An 18,586-nucleotide genomic window follows, 5' to 3' on the forward strand; every position below is an offset into this window, starting at 1 on the left:
TGCCCCTGACCCGATAGGATTCCTGGATAGCAGATCGGATCCATCTGGCTATCGTGGATTTAGACGCAGCCAAACCCTTTCTGTGACCCTCCGGGAGCACGAAAAGGGCGTCCGATTTTCTGAAGTGCGCCGTTCTGGAGATGTACCTCCTGAGGGCCCGTACCACGTCCAGAGTATGGAGAGCTTTCTCGACCCTATGTTTGGGCTGCGGACAAAAGGAGGGAAGAATGATGTCCTCGTTAAGGTGGAAAGCTGAGACCACCTTCGGAAGAAACGCGGGAGAAGGACGTAGGACTACCTTGTCCTGATGAAAGGCAAGGAAAGGTGCCCGGCAGGATAGAGCGGCGAGCTCTGAAACCCTTCTGATGGACGTCACCGCTACCAGGAAGGCAACCTTCCAAGAGAGAACAGAGAGCGGAACGTCTTGAAGGGGTTCGAACGGCGGTTCCTGGAGAACCCCCAAGACCAAGTTGAGATCCCAGGTCTCCAACGGCATCCTGTAGGGAGGAACAACATGGGAGACTCCCTGAATGAAAGTCTTGACCTGAAGGTTGGTGGCGATCCTACGCTGGAACAGCACGGATAAGGCTGAGATCTGACCTTTAGGAGAGCTCAGGGCCAAACCGGAATCCAGACCGGACTGAAGGAAATTCAGGATACAAGGGATGGAGAACCTGAGCGGAGGGTGCCCTCGGAGCCTGCACCAGGAGAAGAAGGTCTTCCAGACGCGGTGGTAGATAGAGGCAGAAGACGCCTTGCGAGCACTTAGCATGGTGGGGATGACCTGCTGAGAGAAACCAGCACGAGCTAGAATCCAGGTTTCAACAGCCACGCCGTTAAACGTAGGGCCCCTGAGCTCTGATGGTAGATCGGTCCTTGGCGAAGTAGGTCTGGGCGGTCTGGCAACCGCAAGGGGACGTCGGCTACGAGCTGGACGAGTTCCGCGTACCACGCGCGACGAGGCCAGTCTGGGGCGACCAGAATGACCGGAACTCCCTCCGTCCTGATCTTTCAGATGACCTTCGGCAGTAAGGGAAGAGGAGGAAACACATATGGGAGCTGAAAATGATGCCACGGAGAAATCAGCGCGTCCACTCCTATGGCCTGGGGATCCCGAGATCGAGCAATGAAGTTGTGGACTTTGGCGTTCCATCTGGACGCCATCAGATCCACGTCCGGGGTCCCCCAGCGAAGACAGATCTGGTGAAAAACTTCTGGGTGAAGTTCCCACTCCCCCGAGGCAAGGCCCTGGCGGCTCAGGAAGTCCGCCGCCCAGTTCTCGACTCCCGGAATGTGCACCGCCGAGATGATGGAGTGGTTGGTCTCGGCCCAACGAAGGATGAGGGAGACTTCCCTCATTGCCGCCCTGCTGCGGGTACCCCCCTGGTGGTTGATGTAAGCCACCGCCGTGACGTTGTCCGATTGGACTCGTACTGGGTGACCCGCGAGCAGAGCGTGGAAGTGAATCAGAGCAAGTCTGATAGCACGAATCTCCAGAATGTTGATGGGGAGACTGGATTCCCGAACAGTCCAACGGCCCTGGGCCGAGTGGTGAAGAAACACCGCCCCCCAGCCCAGAAGACTGGCGTCGGTGGTTACCACTAACCAGTGGATCGGGAGGAAGGACTTCCCCTGGCGAAGAGACGGTCCCAGGGTCCACCAAATGAGAGAATGTCTGACCTGTGGGGACAGAGGACAAGGGAGGTCGAGAGAAAAGAGACTCCTGTCCCAGTTGTCCAGCAGAGCCTGTTGCAAAGGGCGGAGATGGAGTTGAGCGAAGGGAACAGCTTCGATTGCCGCAACCATCTTTCCCAGGATCTTCATGGCGAACCGAATGGTTCGCGGGCGAGAATGGCAGAGTGTACGGACTCCCTGTTGGAGCGCTTGGACCTTGGACCGAGGAAGCAAAACCAGCCCCCTTGAAGTGTCCAGGATCATTCCCAGAAAGGAGATCCGACGGGAAGGAACGGGAGATGACTTGTCTAAGTTGATCAGCCAGCCCAGGCGCGAAAGCGAATCCAGGGTAATGTGGACGCTTGACTCGCAGGCCTGAAAAGACGGGCCTTTTATGAGAAGATCGTCTAAGTAAGGTAATACGACGACTCCTCGAGAGTGAAGAATGGCCATGACAGCCGCCATGACCTTGGTGAACACCCTGGGCGCCGTGGCGAGACCGAAGGGTAAGGCCGTGAACTGGAAGTGGTCTTCTCGAATGGCAAAGCGGAGGAACCACTGATGAGGCGGGAAAATCGGGATGTGAAGATAGGCATCCTTGATGTCTATCGAGGCTAAAAATTCCCCTCTTTCCATGGAGGAGATGACCGATCTCAGCGATTCCATCCTGAAGTGCCGGACTCTCACGCACCTGTTCAGGAGCTTCAGATCCAAAATGGGACGAACTGTCCCGTCCTTCTTTGGCACGACGAAGAGGTTTGAGTAGAAGCCTCTGAACCTCTCGTGTTCCGGGACCGGCACGATGACCCCGCTCTGGCGGAGGGAGTGGATGGCGCAAAGAAGGGCGCGAGACTGAGCTCCCGAACTGGGAAGACGAGAGGGGAAGAACCGAGTTGGAGGGGGAGAGGAGAACTCTATCTTGTAGCCAGATGATACCAGATCTCTGACCCATTCGTCGGGAACGACGGAGAGCCAGGCTTGCTGAAAAAGGAGTAGACGGCCGCCTACTCTTCTGGTATCGACTGGCGCCGTTCCCGAGTCATTGAGAAGGGAATCTGGGGGGTCTCGAACCTCTGGTTCGGGGCTGCCTCGGTTTCCCGCGCCAGGAGGGATTAGGTCTGAAGAATGGACGAGCGTCTCTGTCTGCGCGGGCGGAGCGGTCCGATCTGGGAAGGCCAGAGGGATTGGACCAGGCAGAGTTGGTACGAAAAGGCCGAAAACGAAAATAAGGCTGGCGCTGGAAAGCCGCCTTGGGCCTCTGTTGGGGAAGAAACTTGCTCTTTCCCCCTGTGGCGTCGGAAATAAGCTGGTCAAGCTCTTCGCCGAAAAGACGCCCGCTTTGAAAAGGGAGAGAAATCAGGGATTTTTTAGAGGAAGAATCTGCACGCCAATCTCGGAGCCAAAGGGCCCGTCTAATAGCGATGGCGTTGGAAGCCGCCGAAGCAGCGCAATTTGCCGCGTCGAGAGATGCGAACATAACATAATCACTGGCCAGGGCTAGCTGCTTAGCCAGGTCCGCCATCTCAGAGGGGAGATCCTGCTCATTAATGGATTTCGCTAGGGCATCCGCCCAGGAAACCATAGCCTTGGACACCCAAGCCGCGGCGAAGGAGGGAGACAGGGACGAGCCAGAGGCTTCGTACACAGAGCGAGCTAGAGAGCTCGCTCTGTGTACGAACGAACGCTCTGGCGTTCGGTGGGGCTCTTAATTGAAGCGCCCTCCGGGACTGAGAGAAGAGTCTTAGAAGCCAGGCGCGAGACCGGCGGATCTACCGTAGGGGGATCCGTCCAGTCTTTCACGAGATCAGCTGAGAAGGGATACTTGGAAACCAAGTCCTTCTTTCCCGTGAAGCGCTTGTCTGGGCGCTCCCTGTGACGCCTGACAATATCCAGGAAGGCTGGATGAGAGGCAAAAGATTTGTGAGAACGCTTGGTTCTGGAAAAGGAGACCGCGTGTTCCGGAGCGGAATTAGAATCGTCATCCACCTTTAGTGCGTGATTGACTGCTACGATGAGGGAGTCAACCGTGGCTCTGAACTCCGGAGCCTCCGGATCCAAAGAAATTTCAGACTCATGTTCAGAGTCCTGAACGCTGCGAGCCCCCAAAGAGGGTGAGCGAGAGGTGGAGCTGCCAGAGTCTGAGTGGCGAGGAGAACGCTCCGGAGAGGTAGTACGGGTCCGTTTTCTGGACGACCGTGCCTCTTTAAGAGGAGAGCGGCCCCTGCTGGCCGACGATTCCCCTGCTATGGAGGGATCTCTTAGCACCTGTAGCGGATTGCCTCGTTCCCCGGGAGGATTTTGAATGGATTTGATGGCGTTAGCTAAAAAATCCACGGACTGAGAAAGAGAGGCGACCCACGGGGGGGGGGGGCTAGGTACGCCAGGGTCGGCGGCGGTGGAGGGCTCCTGGGCACATGGGGCATCGCAGGCAGAGCAGAGGGGAGAGCTTTGAGGCCTGGGAAGTGGGGCCTGGCAGGTGGTACACGCAGAAAAAAAGGTTGTATGTACCTTAGAGGATTTTTTAGACCTTGACTGCGACATGATGCTAATGCAGAAAAAATTTACGGAGTCTATATAGGGTAACCAGTGTCTGAGAGGGCGCTGCAGAGGGGAGCTAACGATGTCTCCTTACCCCGGTCCTGTGTCCCGCTATCCAGGAGAGACGAACTGCTGAGATATTCAGTCTGAGAAGAGGAAGCCGGCTGCACGTGGGCCACTGACGCACCAGAGATGCGACAGGCAGGAGCTGCGGCGCTGAGGAGAGGGGCCAAGATGGCCGCCGAGATCAGGAAGAGAAATCTCGGCGGCTGTGAGAAGCGCCAGGAGCGGGGGGGCGGCGCCGCTGACACTGACTGGAGTGGGCGGGGCTTAACGGCGGCGACCAGCGGCTAGGCCGAAGCCGGGGGCTAAATTTGCGGCCTCGGCCCGGCGCGCGGTCGCGAGCGCCGGAAAAAGAAAGGGACACCGCCCAAAAAGCCTGCAGATGGAGCCCAGGGATGAGGAGCCCTCCTGACCGCTGGCAACCCCCCCCCCAAATCCCCCCACCGGGCACTTACCCTGAAATGGAGGTGAGAGGGTGCCATATGGAGGTGCCATGCATAGGAACGGTGCAGGGGTTGGGAAGCCTTCTATCCACCGACCCCACATGGGGGGTGGAGAGGAACCGTCCACCACCTGAGTCACAAGTCACATTGGTGATGCAGTGTGGTCTGCACGGACGCCACTGGGATAAAGCCACTGTACAGCCGAGGGTAGGACCTGGTGGACAGGGCAGATGTCCGGCAATAAAAAGGCCTGGCTGCAGAGGAGGATACTGGAGGTAGGAACACCAGTGCTCGTCTGTATAACAAAAAGGGGAGATCGGGGCCCATTAGGGGAGAAACCGTCGCCCAAAAAAGGACAGCTCAGGCAGTGGCTCCCACGACGCAGGAGAGGATACGGAGAGGTGAAACTCCCGTGCTCGCCTGTTGTTGGTTCGGGGGAGATCGGACCTTAGAAGAATCCGTCGCCCCCTTCGTCCGGAAAAAGGAAAAAGAAAAAGAGAAAAAAACCCCAAAAGGGTTAAAAATCAGTGTGCCTCCTACGGACACTAAGCTTAAACTGGGTCTCTGGATGCCAGCATGAGGGTGTATACTGCAGGGGAGGAGCTAACCCTTTTTTGTCTCAGCTTAGTGTCAGCCTCCTAGTGACAGCAGCATAACCCATGGTCCTGTGTCCCCCAATGAGGCGAAGGAGAAATGCATTTTTTTCTAATTAAACACAAATAGAAAAATGATTTTTAGCTAGTAATACACTTAAAGTTAAAAAAAAAAAAAAAACAGACTCCTCCTTTAAATGGTCAACTGAAGTGCAGCGATGGCCATGCATCCATATGTGCGCTCCGCTACATTTATTCTCAATGGCACTGCCAGACAGAGTTGAGCATTAGTCCCATGGACAATGCATGAGCGCAGTCATCATTCCTTTTCAAAAGTCTTGTTCTCAGGACCAGTGTGGGGGTCTGAGCAGTTGGACCCCACACTAAGCAACACCCTATTGCGTATACCGTACTTTGGATTGACCACATATACAGATCAGACCTGTGTGCGATGGAGATTTTGACTTCTATTTAACTGTAGAAATAAAAGACACCTCCGCCCATAGTCTGTCTAGACTAACACCCTGATGAAGGCATCTAAAGCCACATTAAGACGGCTATATATCAGGTGTGCCAGGAAATGTGGCCATTATTGCCTTTCTTAACGATTCAATTACGGCACAGGAATGCAACTCCCTTACGTGACAGATTACAGAGCGTCACTGCACCGATAAAACCGGCGGCGGGCAAAGCAATGTGGGTCACAGTCTCCAGTGTAAATGAAGCACGTGACCGCAGCCCTGTTCACTTCTATGGGACAGATGCGATATCTTTGGACAGTGATAAATGTGTAACCTGAGACTACACATAGGGAAGCAGCGTGCGTAAGACCTGGTTCAAGCATGTTCTCCGTGAGCTCTTGTCTATTGAAGGGATCTGTAGAAGAATTAAGGAGGTGTCTCAGGATGATCGAGCGGTCCATGATGGTCCCAGACGGCAATCTTACTGGCTCCGACATCAAAGTGTCCATCAGTGGATCTGGGAGTGATTAACAAAAATCATTATTCTGTAAAAGCAATGTGTAAAAATACAAATATTTACCCCTACTAGACCGTCACCTACAGGTTGGGATACCCATTTGTATTCTGATGGGAGCTACTGAGCAGCATAAAGGCCCATTATAACATTAATTTCTAGCATTTACAGGGAATAGGTCATCAAAGCATACCCCTTTAACCGAAGAAGTGTTCCATAGGGACATTTGATGGATGAAAATTTCCTTTTAGTTCCCATGTGTGATTGTAGACATTATTTAAAAAAGATCCTTTCCAAATAAATTCAGTTTTACTATATGTTATATTCCCTCTATACACTTGAATCTGCAATCGTTGGAACGCTTGCACATTCAACAATACTCCAATATTGCAATATATACAAAAAATGGTGGTGACAGGTGCCTTCAGTAGGCATCCAGCTGTGAAGTAAACACATCACCCTTTGATTGACAGCAGCTTTTAAGAGGTTAAACAGCAGTGATCAGAGGAAGCTCTGAGGCAGCAATCCATACACCGGCACCAAATGCAAGACTTGGATATGAACCACAACTCCTTTAACAATGCAGACACCATTGAAGGCTTTCTGACATCACAATTATTTTTCCTGAGTAATAATATACCTCTGAACTCATCTGGAGCATCACTATAATCGATCTCTGCCCGGGCGTTCCTTGCCACAATCTCCTCCACCTTCTCCGCCAAGAGCTTGAACTTCTCGATGGCAATCGTAGATTTAATTCCGGCCTTCTTCATTTTGGATATGACCTCTTCGAAAAGTTCTTTGCTATAGGATCTCTGGGGAAAAGTCACATATGCATTTGTCATTTCATTCTGCTCCTGAATCTACGGTGACATCCGAGTGCTGAATGCCTGCAGACGGCTATCCATAGGTAACAGACGTATGGCTGTCGAACAGACCTGGTCATCCGCTATGGCCTTTGCAAATCGGGCACAGTCTAAATGTAGGTAGATATCTGTTAGCTGATCCAGAAGTTTCTTTGGCTCAAAACCATACTTCTCTGGGTTCTCCACCTTCAAGTCTCGACACTTCGGCCCACATAACTGCTGCAGGTTAAAATTGAGCATGGCTGCTAACCGGGGACCAAGCTCCTGCAGAATAAAGAAGCAGAATATACACAGGAAAGGATTAGGGAGGCATACAACGGGATACACAACCAGAAAGTCCGAGGTGCAGCACTCACGGGTCTAAGGAACGGTTTTTGCACTTGTTTGGTAAGAATGTGGAACATGTCAACAGTCTCGGTGGCTAAAGCAAGATAGGACCGGGAGACTCGCTCATCTTGGGCCAGCTGGGACTGGCGTGCTTGCTGCTGATCCTGAAAAGAAAATGCAACGGTATCAGAACTGCCTGCAACATAATAAAGCTTCCTACAAATATGGCACATCAGTGCAGCACAGGCCACGCAAGAGCCTGTTACCACCGAGCGGTGCCCTCCTCCGCTCCGACAGCCCCGTGACGCAGAAGGCAAATTGCATTGTGACACTAACCCGAGGCAGCTGATCCCAGTGCTCCTTGCTCCTCATCTCCTCTTGCATTTCATGGATTCGCTTGAGGGACTCCAAGCTCTCGTCCAGCAGGAAGGTGGTGTCATTAATCAGCATGTTTATGTATCGCACAAACTGCTTCCCCGAGCTGCAAATACAAGAACGTTGTCAATATCTATCCTTACCCAAAAAGCAAAAAATCAAAAAGTCATCACGGCTAAACAGGTCACAACATGAGCAGATTTAGGAGACACAATAGATACATAGATTAGATTTTCTGATATGTGAACACTCAGTTTTCCTGGTTTATTAATCAGTCATGCAAATGTTTCTACCAATATCAAGGCATTTCCACAAGCTGCATTATGTAGAGTAACTCTTGGGTAATTGTGAGTGATGGCCTCCAAACATCCAAACTCCAGAAACAAACATCTGCTTTTAAGACCTTGACAAATTTCAAGGGAACCTGTCACCCCCTCAGGAGTTTGTAACTAAGAGCCATGTGTGCAGCACTGATGCTGCATTCTGACAAGGTGGCTCTTTTAGTTATTCTCCCTGCACGCGCTGAAATAAACGCTTATAAAATGTGCCCCTCATACCGTGAAATCGTCCCGGGGGCAGGTCTTTCCTCCCTAATCAGACGCAGCACAGCCGTCACTCCGGGCCTGTGCCTCCTCTTGCTTCATTAGCGTCCCTGGCGCCTGCGCTGTAAATTCGAAGGGCAGCGCAACAGCGCATGCCTGGAAAAAAAAATACTTATAGCGCAGGCGCCAGGAACGCTAATGAAGCAGAAGGAGGCGGCGCCCACAGGCCCGGAGTGACGGCTGTGCTGCGTCTGATTAGGGGCAAAAGACCTGCCCCGGGACGATTTCATGGTATGAGGGGCACATTTTATAAGCGTTTATTGCAGCGTGTGCAGGGAATGCAGCATCAGTGCTGCACAAGACGGCTCTTTTAGTTACAAACGCCTGAGAGGGGTGACAGGTTCCCTTTCAAGTAGCACCATGGATGTGATTATGTGAAGACACATAGTGAACAGTTATATAAGGCGCATGAAATATGGGCATATCCAGAACAAATATTAGATCTGGAGAAGGTACACTGCTCAAAATAAAGGGACACTCAACACAATGTAACTCCACATCAATCACACTCCTGCTGTTGTGCAAATGGAACAGACAGCAGGTAGAAATGATAGGAAATTAGCAAAACAACCCCTATAAAGGAGTGGTTCTGCAGGGGGTGACCACAGACGATTTCTCTGTTCTCATCCTTTTTGGCTGTTTTGGTCACTTTTGCATTTGGTCACTACTCTCACCCCTTGAAGAACAGTAGAATGAGGCTACATCCCACAGAAGTTGCTTAAGTAGTGCAGCTCCTCCAGGATGGCACATCAATGTGAGCAGTGGCAAGAAAAGTAGCGGTGTCTGTCAGCAAAGTGTCCAGAGAATGGAGCAGATACCAGGAGACAGACCAGTACACCAGGAGACGTGGAGGGGGCCGCAGGAGGGCAACAATCCAGCAGCAGGACCGCTACCTCAACCATCACCTGACTGTTACCTGGTTCCCCTCACGAAAAAACAATGTCAGAACCTCCGGGATCCGTTAAAGCGTTCCAAAGTTATTACCTCAAAGTGATAGTGGGCAAAATTGTACAAATTGGCCTGGATATTAAAGTGGAAACCACCTAGGGAGGTAAATGGGTTAAAAGGCATCTCCACTCGGCCATGGGGATTTTTAATTTTAATGTTTGCCGCTAACAGCAGAGATACCTGGTCACTACTGCTGGACTGCGCAGCTCTTACAATTTTGTCCCAATTAGGCTGAAGCGCTGCTCTGACGCCAACAAGTTCACTTTTTTTTTTCTTTAGCACGAGTTTCCTAGCTGCGGAGCTTCAGTGGTCCTGCACTCCCGATACTGCGGAGGCAAGGATGCCTCAGAGATCACACAGCTCAGCCAGTAGCACAACGAAGTCTGAACTGTTACTGAAATTAGACCACACCGTGTCCCAGGGAGGAAGGAAACTGGGAGGCCAGGGAGTAGTGCACGTCATCTCGACAGTTTAGACATGCAGCCTCTCGCACTGCTGGCCCAAACTAAGCGCTTTCTGATGCTGGGATAACAATCACTTTAATGTTTGATCGGTTGTGCTTTGTACATCATGTCTAGTATGAAAATATCCATTAAAATAAAAACACAACTTCACTCATGCAATTCCAGGCTGATTCTTGTGGTTATTGTAATGAGCCACTTACTTGAATTCTTCCATAAATGTGCCGTGATGAGCCGGATTCTGCCAGAGGCTTTTAAAGATGGTGCTTATGTGGTAGCGAATGGTGAACTTATCGTAGAACTCGCTGGTGGCGCCCGTGTGCTCGACATCTGGAGAGAGAAGCAAAACGTTTACCGATGGCCAAGCCTGAGATGAAGCAGGCCATGAGACAGAGCGTTGCTTCAGAAAAACATGACAGTCCCCCTGGAGCCATGGAGGAGCTGGAGGCCGCGAGAGAAGCAGAGAAAATCTGATTTTGCAAGTTGACAGTGGAAGTAATGGAGGGAATCGCTGTAGCAGAAACCATGTAAGAACTGTCTGAATAAACACAAGGTCAAGGCATGCGAGGCTAACGCATCTCACATCCCCGGCCATTAGCTACTAAGAAGGCCACAAGATGTCCTTCATTAATGTTAGGAAATTAACCAAGTAAACATGTAAAACACCCAGCGACCAACAGGGACCTCCGCAAAATAATACAGCACATGTATATTATAAAAACAGGATTTTTGGTTCCTTACCGTAAAATCTGTTTCTCTATCGCCTCTCATTGGGGGACACAGGAAACCATGGGTGTCTGCTGCTGCCACTAGGAGGCTGACACTATGCACAAAAAAGTTAGCTCCTCCTCTGCAGTGTACACCCCACCGACTGGCATTATACTCTTCAGTTAGTGAGAAAGCAGTAGGAGATAAATAAGGTTGAAGACAAACATGAGAACTGTAAACGTGAGAACAATCAAAGCAAGGAACAACAGAAATTGAACAACATGGGAGGGTGCTGTGTCCCCCAATGGAGGCTCAGAGAAACAGATTTTACGGTAAGCAACCAAAAATCCTGTTTTCTCTATCGCCTCTCATTGGGGGACACAGGAACCATGGGACGTCCAAAAGCAGTCCCTGGGGTGGGAAAAAGAGACTTCCATCAGGTCGGTCAAAGGACTCACCACTGCTGCCGCCTGCAAGATCCTTCTGCCTAGGCTGGCGTCCGCCGAAACGTAGGTATGGACCTTGTAGAATTTGGCGAACGTGTGGATGGAAGACTAGGTTGCCGCTTTGCAAAGTTGTAGGGCGGAAGCCCTGTGGTGTACCGCCCAGGAGGCACCGACTGCCCCAGTAAAGTGAGCCTTTATCCCAGGAGAGGGCACTCTATTCTTGACCCGGTAAGCCTCCAAAATAGCCCATCTGATCCAGCGAGCAATAGTCGCCTTGGTAGCCGGCAGGCCTCTGCGCGTGCCATCAGGAATGACGAAAAGAGAATCCGTCTTCCAGAAAGCGGACGTTCTATCCAAGTAGATCCTCACTGCCCTGACGAGGTCCAGCTTATTCAACGATCGCTCCAAAGGATGAGTCGGAGCTGGACAAAAGGAAGGTAGAACGATGTCCTCGTTGAGGTGGAATGTGGAAACCACCTTAGGAAGAAAGGAAGGTGGAGGCCTGAGGACCACCTTGTCCTGGTGGATGACCAAGAAAGGAGGTCAGCAAGAGAGGGCCGCCAACTCGGAAACGCGGCGGATAGAAGTGATGGCCACAAGAAAGGCCACCTTCCAATATAGGACTGATAGAGGAACCTCCCTGAGAGGCTCAAAGGGGGGGGAATCCTCAGAACGTCCAGTACCAGATTTAAATCCCATGAATCCACAGGGGCCCTGTACAGAGGGACAGCATGGGCCACTCCTTGAAGGAAGGTCTTAACCTGTGGCCGAGAAGATAAAGTCTTCTGGAAGAGAATGGAGAGCGCATAAACTTGGCCCTTTGGGGAACTAAGGGCCAGACCTGCATCCAGTCCTGCCTGAAGGAAGGCCAAAATGGAAGGCAGGAAAAAGGACATAGGTGAAACGCAGTTGGACTCGCACCAACGGAAATAAGCCTTCCAGGTACAATAGTAAATCCTGGAAGACTAAGGCTTTCTAGCCTGGATCATGGTGTGAATCACCCGGTCCGGAAGGCCGGATGCTCTTAGAATTGCGGTCTCAACAGCCACGCCGTTAAACTGAGCGACCGATAATTCGGGTGGCAGTTCGGAGCCTGAGATAGCAGATCGGGCCTGTCTGGAAGGCGCCAAGGGGCGTCCGCGAGAAGATTGACGATCTCCGCAGACCAAGCTCTCCTGGGCCAATCCGGGGCAATCAGAATGACCGGCACCCCTTCCGCTTTGATCATTTTCAACAGCTTGGGAAGTAAGGGCAGGGGTGGGAACAGATCGGGCAGCACGAACTGCGACCAAGGAATGCCAGGGCGTCGACGCACAGTGCGAGGGGGTTGAGAGACCTGGAGACAAACCTTCCTGTTCATTCGGGACGCTGTGAGGTCCATGTCCGGAGTCCCCCATCTCTCTTGGGGGAGGGTCGGGATTCGAAGAAACGATCCCAAGGATACGACTTCCCTGACCCACGCGTTCTCTTCCCCATCGAAGACAAATCTGATGGAAAACCTCCTGATGCAAGGACCATTCCCCTGCCGCGAGGCCCTAGCGGCTGAGGAAGTCAGCAGCCCAATTGTCCACGCCGGGGATATGCACCGCGGATATCACTGGAATCATTGCCTCTGCCCAGAGGAGGATCCTGGATACCTCGGCCAAGGAACTCCGGGTCCCCCCCCTGATGGTTGACATATGCCACAGCCGTGGCATTGTCCGTCTGGATTCGGATTGGTAGACCCCTGAGAATCCTTTCCCAGTGAAAAAGGAACAGAGATGGCCCGAATCTCGAGGACATTGATCGGCAAAGTTGACTCCCGCGCCAACCAACGACCCTGAACAGTCAGGTGGCGAAACACTGCACCCCAGCGAGCAGGCTGGCGTCCGTCGTCACCACCTGACAGTGAACCGTAAGGAAGGACCTGCCCTGGGAGATGAGAGGGGACGTCAGCCACCAGTTAAGAGACCGTTTGACCCAGGGAGAGAGTAGGATCGGACGATCCAGGGAAAGGATAGACCTGTCCCACTGAGACAGGATGGCTTGCTGAAGAGGTCGCGAGTGAAATTGGGCGAAGGGAATCACTTCCAATGTTGCTACCATCCTCCCCAGAACATTCATGGTCGATTAGAAGGAGGGAAACCGAGGATCCTGGAGCAAGCGTACGTCCCGACGAAGGATGGATCTCTTGTCTTCGGGAAGGAAGACTTTGGTCTGACGAGTGTCGAAGAGCATGCCCAGAAAAACGATGCGCTGAGAAGGAATAAGGCAGGACTTTTTCCAGTTGACCAACCACCTGAAGCGGGCTAGGGTTTCGAGGACAATGGACAGACTTTCGTGAGCTTGAGAAAAAGACGGGGCCTTGATGAGGATGTCGTCGAGGTACGGAAACAGAACCAGGCCTCTGACCCTCAAGATGGCTATCAGCGCCGCCATAAGCTTCGCGAAAACCCTGGGAGCGGTTGCAAGACCGAACGGCAGGGCGACGAACTGAAAGTGGTCCTGGAGCACCGCAAAGCGCAGGAATCGGTGATGTCCCGGGAATATCGGGACATGGAGGTAGGCGTCCTGAATATATATGGAACACAGAAATTCCTGAGCCTCCATGGAAACAATTACTGAACGGAGGGATTCCATCCTGAAGTGTCTCAGACGAACTCTCTTGTTCAGCAATTTGAGATCCAGAATGGGACGAACCTTGCCGTCTTTTTTCGGTACCACAAAAAGATTTGAATAGAAACCTGTGAACCATTCTTGTCCTTGGACGGACACGATCACCCTGGCTTTGAGGAGAGAAGCGATGGCTGCGAAGAAACCCGGAACTAGAGCGGGTCTCTTGGAGGTCGGGATTCGAAGAAACGATCCCGGGGTCGTGAAACTAATTCTATTTTGTATCCCGAGGATACAACTTCCCTGACCCATGCGTCCTCTACTGAAGAGATCCAGACGTCCCTGAAGAAGAGGAGACGGCCGCTCAGCCTGGGAAGTTGGAGAGTCATGCCGAGGTGGATCTTCCAGTCCTGGACCTGGAGGATCTACGCTGGGAGTAGCGAGGACGCCAGGAAGCAGTGGGTCTAAAGGATACAGTCTTCTCTTGACGTGCCTGTGGCCTCTGTTGCTGATGGGAAAAGGAAGCAACAAAAGGGCCGAAAGGACCGAAATTGCCATCTAGGAGGAGGGCGACGAGGTTTGAACTGGGGAAGAAGAGAGCTTGTGCCCCCGGTGGCGTCCGTAATGATTTGGTCCAACTTAGAACCAAAGAGACGTGAACCTTGAAAAGGCAGGCTGGTAAGACTTTTTAGAAGACAAATCCGCCTGCCAGGCCTTGAGCCAAACGGTCCGACGGATGGCAACAGCATTGCTGCACGCCTGAGCCGCACAAGACGCGGCATCCAGGGAGGCGGAGACCAGGTATTCACCTGCGTGAGAAATCTGGTTGGCAAGCTCCGCCAGCTGTCTGGGTGGAGCCCCGTCCAGGATGCCCTGACGGAGTTGTTTGGCCCATTTGGATATGGATTTTGAAACCCAAGTGGAAGCAAAAGCTGGGCATATGGCCGCTGCAGCCGCTTCAAAGGCTGACTTCGTGAAGGATTCTATTACTCTATCGTTAGAATCCTTCAGAGATGCTCCACCGGACAGTGGAAGGACCGTGTTGGTGGAAAGCCTGGAAACTGGGGGATCCACCGAAGGAGAAGCAGTCTCCAATTAGCGGTGAGTTCCGTAGAAAAGGGATATAAAACGCCAAGTCGCTTTCCTCTCTGAAAGCGTCTGGTCGGATTCTCTCTTTCTCTGGTCATGATCTCCTCGAATTCAGGGTGAGGAGCAAAACACTTGGAAGGTGGTTTAGCCCGTCTAAACGAAACCGCCTGATCTGCGGGTTCCGTAGAGGTATCCTTGATGCCACAGGTCTGATTTTATCGCTCCAATGAGGTTCTGAACCATATCCCTCATGGTAGCGATTTGGTTAGAATCCAGCTCCGAAATATCCTCTGAGGGCGCATCAGAGAACGCCTCGCCTGACTCAGGGGAGGAGGACCGGGGGGAAGTCGACCGCAGAGAAGGACAGTGTGGCAAGATGGAGCGAGAAGAGGACTCAGACCTGCGTTCCTGTCTGGACCTTTTGCGGCTTATAATGGAAGGCTCAGACTGAGGTTCCTGCGACCCGCTGGCTACTGCGGGTGTCTGCAGGGGTAATCGAATCAGCACGGACACCAAAGTTTGAGACACCAGAGTTAGATCCGCTACCGATTGTGACAGAGAGGAGGCCCAGCTGGGGGTGGGGGTATCACTCAAGCGGAGCAGCCGGGGGATCCTGGGCGGTGGGAACAATCGGGTTGCTGCAGGTTTGACAGAGTGGAGAGGACGGAACTGAGGGAAGTTTGCAGTTACAGGACGAACATGCAAAGTATTTGACTAAGGCAGAAGAAGTGGAGGAAGATGTAGGGTCCCTGAAGAAAATGCCAGAGGGTTAGGTGACAGGGGGGCAGAGGGGAGTGTCAGTCTGCAGTGCAGAGCTACTCACGGCCGAAAACGGATCCAGGTGGAAGAAGTTGTCCGGCTTGCGGGTGGACCTCCGGGGAAGTCTTTAAACAGGGAGGCGATGTGAGCTCCTGCCGCACTTCAAGGGGGAAAACGCCAGACTGCGTGCTCTGCAAGGTAGTAAAGCGGCAATGTGTGGCGCCAGCAAGGTGGGGGGTGGAGTCTGCTGAGCGCCCAGGAGCACCAAGATGGCGCTGGTGGGTGGAGATTGAGTGGAGGAGGTTGTCGGGCGGGAAAAAAGCCCGCCCGAGCAAACCGAAAGTGGTGGAATCGCGGCGCCGAAAGTAGGCCCCGGCCGAAGCCGGGACCTAAATTAGAGGCCGGCGCCGCCGGAGAAGATAACCGCGGCACCGGAGCAGTGTGCCGCAGGGACTGAGTAGCGCGGCAGCCTGCCAAGGCCGCCTGAGAAACCGGAAGTGGCGGGGTCGTGGCGCCGGAAGTAGGCCCCAGCCGAAGCCAGGACCTAAATTAGAGGCTGGCGCCGCCGGAGAAGAGAATTGCGGCGCCGGAGCAGTGGGCCGCAGGAAGTAGCGCGGCAGCCTGCCAAGGCCGCCGCGCAGACACAGGACGCATTGCAGCCGCTGAGCAGTGAGACAGAAGGGGGGAGCGGCCAGCAGCCTGCCAGGCTGTCGCGCTGTAAGAGGAGACATTGCGGCCGCCGAGCAGTGCGGCTGCAGGGAGAGCACTGCGGCCGCCAATGAAGGAGGCAGCTCAGGAGGAAGCGCGGGGGCCTGAAGGCCGCCGCACGATGAGATACTGCCCGTGTGGCTGCCTCTGGGATCCCTATTAAAAATAAAGGTCAGCGCCGCCATAAAAAAATCGTGCAGCGCATTTAGGGACTTCTACTCCCCCACACTGCGAGGGAGGACCGGGGGAGATCTGGGAATGGGAGGGAAAAATACTCATCTTAACATCCCACACAGTTACTAACCTGAGGGGAATGAGACGTCCACGGAGCTGTGATGGACGTCCTCGTCTCCTCCAACCGACAGGCTCTGGTGGGCGAGTGGGTGGGGGACGGAGCTAGGACCGGACTTCTGCGCATGCTTGTGTGCTAGGCTCTTGGTCCTGGAGAGGGATCTATGAGGATACGGAGTGGCAGTACACGCCGTACTCATAGTCCGCCTTGTGGGATTACAGGTGTGACTGTTCATCCTGTACCCCTCTGGAGAACCTAAAAGAAAAACGACGCACATTGAGGTAGATGGGGGTCTATTCAAAGACCCGTGTCCACCTCATACTGACACTAAGCTAAACTGAAGTGTATAATGCCAGTCGGTGGGGTGTACACTGCAGAGGAGGAGCTAACTTTTTTTGTGCATAGTGGCAGCCTCCTAGTGGCAGCAGCATAAACCCATGGTTCCTGTGTCCCCCAATGAGAGGCGATAAATATATAAATGTCTTATGTCATTATAGATGGCCTGTGCAGTCACATTGAAAACAACAATAATTAAAAAAAATATACATACATAACATGTATATTTTTTTATCTGGATCCAAATCTTTTGGCTCAGGAGAAGGGTGAGCATTTGGTTCAGTGTGATTCTGAATTCATGGGATTCCCATGCTTCGTACTATGGTGCTGTTGCAGTAGTAAACGCTGTGCTGCCCTTCACTATCCTGTTTCGTTATACCCATCAATGAGACTGATCATGGTGAACGGCCGCCTGGTTCCATACCTGTGTAAAACTTCATCAGAGAGGGCACGAGAAGTTTGACTGACGAAGGGTGACCTTCGATCATCTCAAAAAATTTTTGAGTCCGATGCTGGATAGCCGGATTTGTCACGAACATGACCTCCACCAATTTGGCCACCAGGTACGGGTTTCGGATATAATTCTGGTTGCATAGCAGCACCACCAGGAACGTCGCAACATCCTGAGTACAGGACTCGAAGAGAACCTGAGGAGCATATCTGAGGGGAAACCCAAGAAAATCAATCAGCAAAGCCCCCCAAGGAAGATGTACAAAATTAATATAAAGGAACATGGGGAGAATTGCACAAACAATGGGAGACAAAGGTTTACTTACTGCACAATAAAAAACAAAAATTCAGCTACATCTTCTACATAAAACTCAGGCAGTGCAGCGAATATCCTGGGAATGTCTGGGTTTAAAGGCAGCGTTACACTGGAAGAGAAAAAAAAATACATATAGACACATTCATTGTCCTGCAAGACAAAATTTAAGGATGAAGTTTTCCAGGTTTAACAATACAAATGACCGACTTGTTCCTCTTTCCACTTTTGCCAAGTATATTTGGAGGGAAAGTCACGTCATCTGAAGGAAAACTGACCTTGGGTAAGCAGGCTCTACCATGCGTAATAAGAGTTGTATAACCATCCCATAGAAACTGAGGCATCTTCTGAGGAAGTTTTCATCCAGTAACCCAGCATCGGCACACGCCTTATAACGCACTAGTTTCTGCAGTAAGAAGAGATGGAGGAATCTTTTAGTTTGAGGTTTTTGCATTAAAAAACTGCTCAAAAGCAAAATGAGAGCAAAAAAAGAATCAAAAGAAATCAACATCAAGAGGACCTGTCACTGCGCAGATAAATGGAGTGAAATAACTAGTAAAATCCCTGACTTCCCCTGATTCTGCCTCTCTTTTCCATTCTGTGCCAAGACGCTCTATTGCAGAGATATTCCCATAATTACATTTGGAGCACAACATGTGAAATCTCAGCATGTAGCTCAAATGGTGGCTTCTTCACAGTCTTCTCTGGAGGTGTGCGCCTTCACTCCTCCCTCCAAGATGCCACCACTCACAGCTCTGCAGCACCTGACACCGCTACATCAGCTGCAGGGCGGTGATTGGCAGAGTCTGCGAGAGAGGGGTGAAGGCGCACACCCCCATAGAAAATGCTGAAGAAACAACCAGCTGATCTACAAACAGAGATTTCACATTATGTGTTCCAAAACAAATCTGAATATCTCTGCAATGGAGCAACGCAGAGCAAAATGGTAAAGAGTGGCAAAATCAGGGGAGCTCGGGGATTTTTACATGGCAATTAACTCAATTTTTTTTTTGAGCCAGTGACAGCTG

At 52.0% G+C, this 18,586-nt stretch overlaps 1 protein-coding gene across 2 annotated transcripts in view; it reads right to left on the reverse strand.

The window, feature by feature from the left end:
• The window catches only part of UBE4B (ubiquitination factor E4B), a 54,676-nt gene that overhangs the window by 2,309 nt on the left and 33,781 nt on the right, over positions 1 to 18,586 (reverse strand). For both annotated transcript variants that reach the window (XM_069741489.1, XM_069741490.1), the window contains 9 exons: positions 17,837 to 17,964; positions 17,572 to 17,670; positions 17,220 to 17,455; positions 10,069 to 10,195; positions 7,816 to 7,960; positions 7,509 to 7,643; positions 7,225 to 7,416; positions 6,927 to 7,101; positions 6,143 to 6,289 (listed from right to left, as the gene is read on the reverse strand). In XM_069741489.1, the coding sequence (XP_069597590.1) occupies positions 6,143 to 6,289; positions 6,927 to 7,101; positions 7,225 to 7,416; positions 7,509 to 7,643; positions 7,816 to 7,960; positions 10,069 to 10,195; positions 17,220 to 17,455; positions 17,572 to 17,670; positions 17,837 to 17,964 (1,384 nt within the window). The remainder of the gene's footprint in view (positions 1 to 6,142; positions 6,290 to 6,926; positions 7,102 to 7,224; positions 7,417 to 7,508; positions 7,644 to 7,815; positions 7,961 to 10,068; positions 10,196 to 17,219; positions 17,456 to 17,571; positions 17,671 to 17,836; positions 17,965 to 18,586) is intronic.

Source organism: Ranitomeya imitator, chromosome 10, assembly GCF_032444005.1.
Source record: "Ranitomeya imitator isolate aRanImi1 chromosome 10, aRanImi1.pri, whole genome shotgun sequence".
Taxonomy (NCBI): Eukaryota; Metazoa; Chordata; class Amphibia; order Anura; family Dendrobatidae; genus Ranitomeya; species Ranitomeya imitator.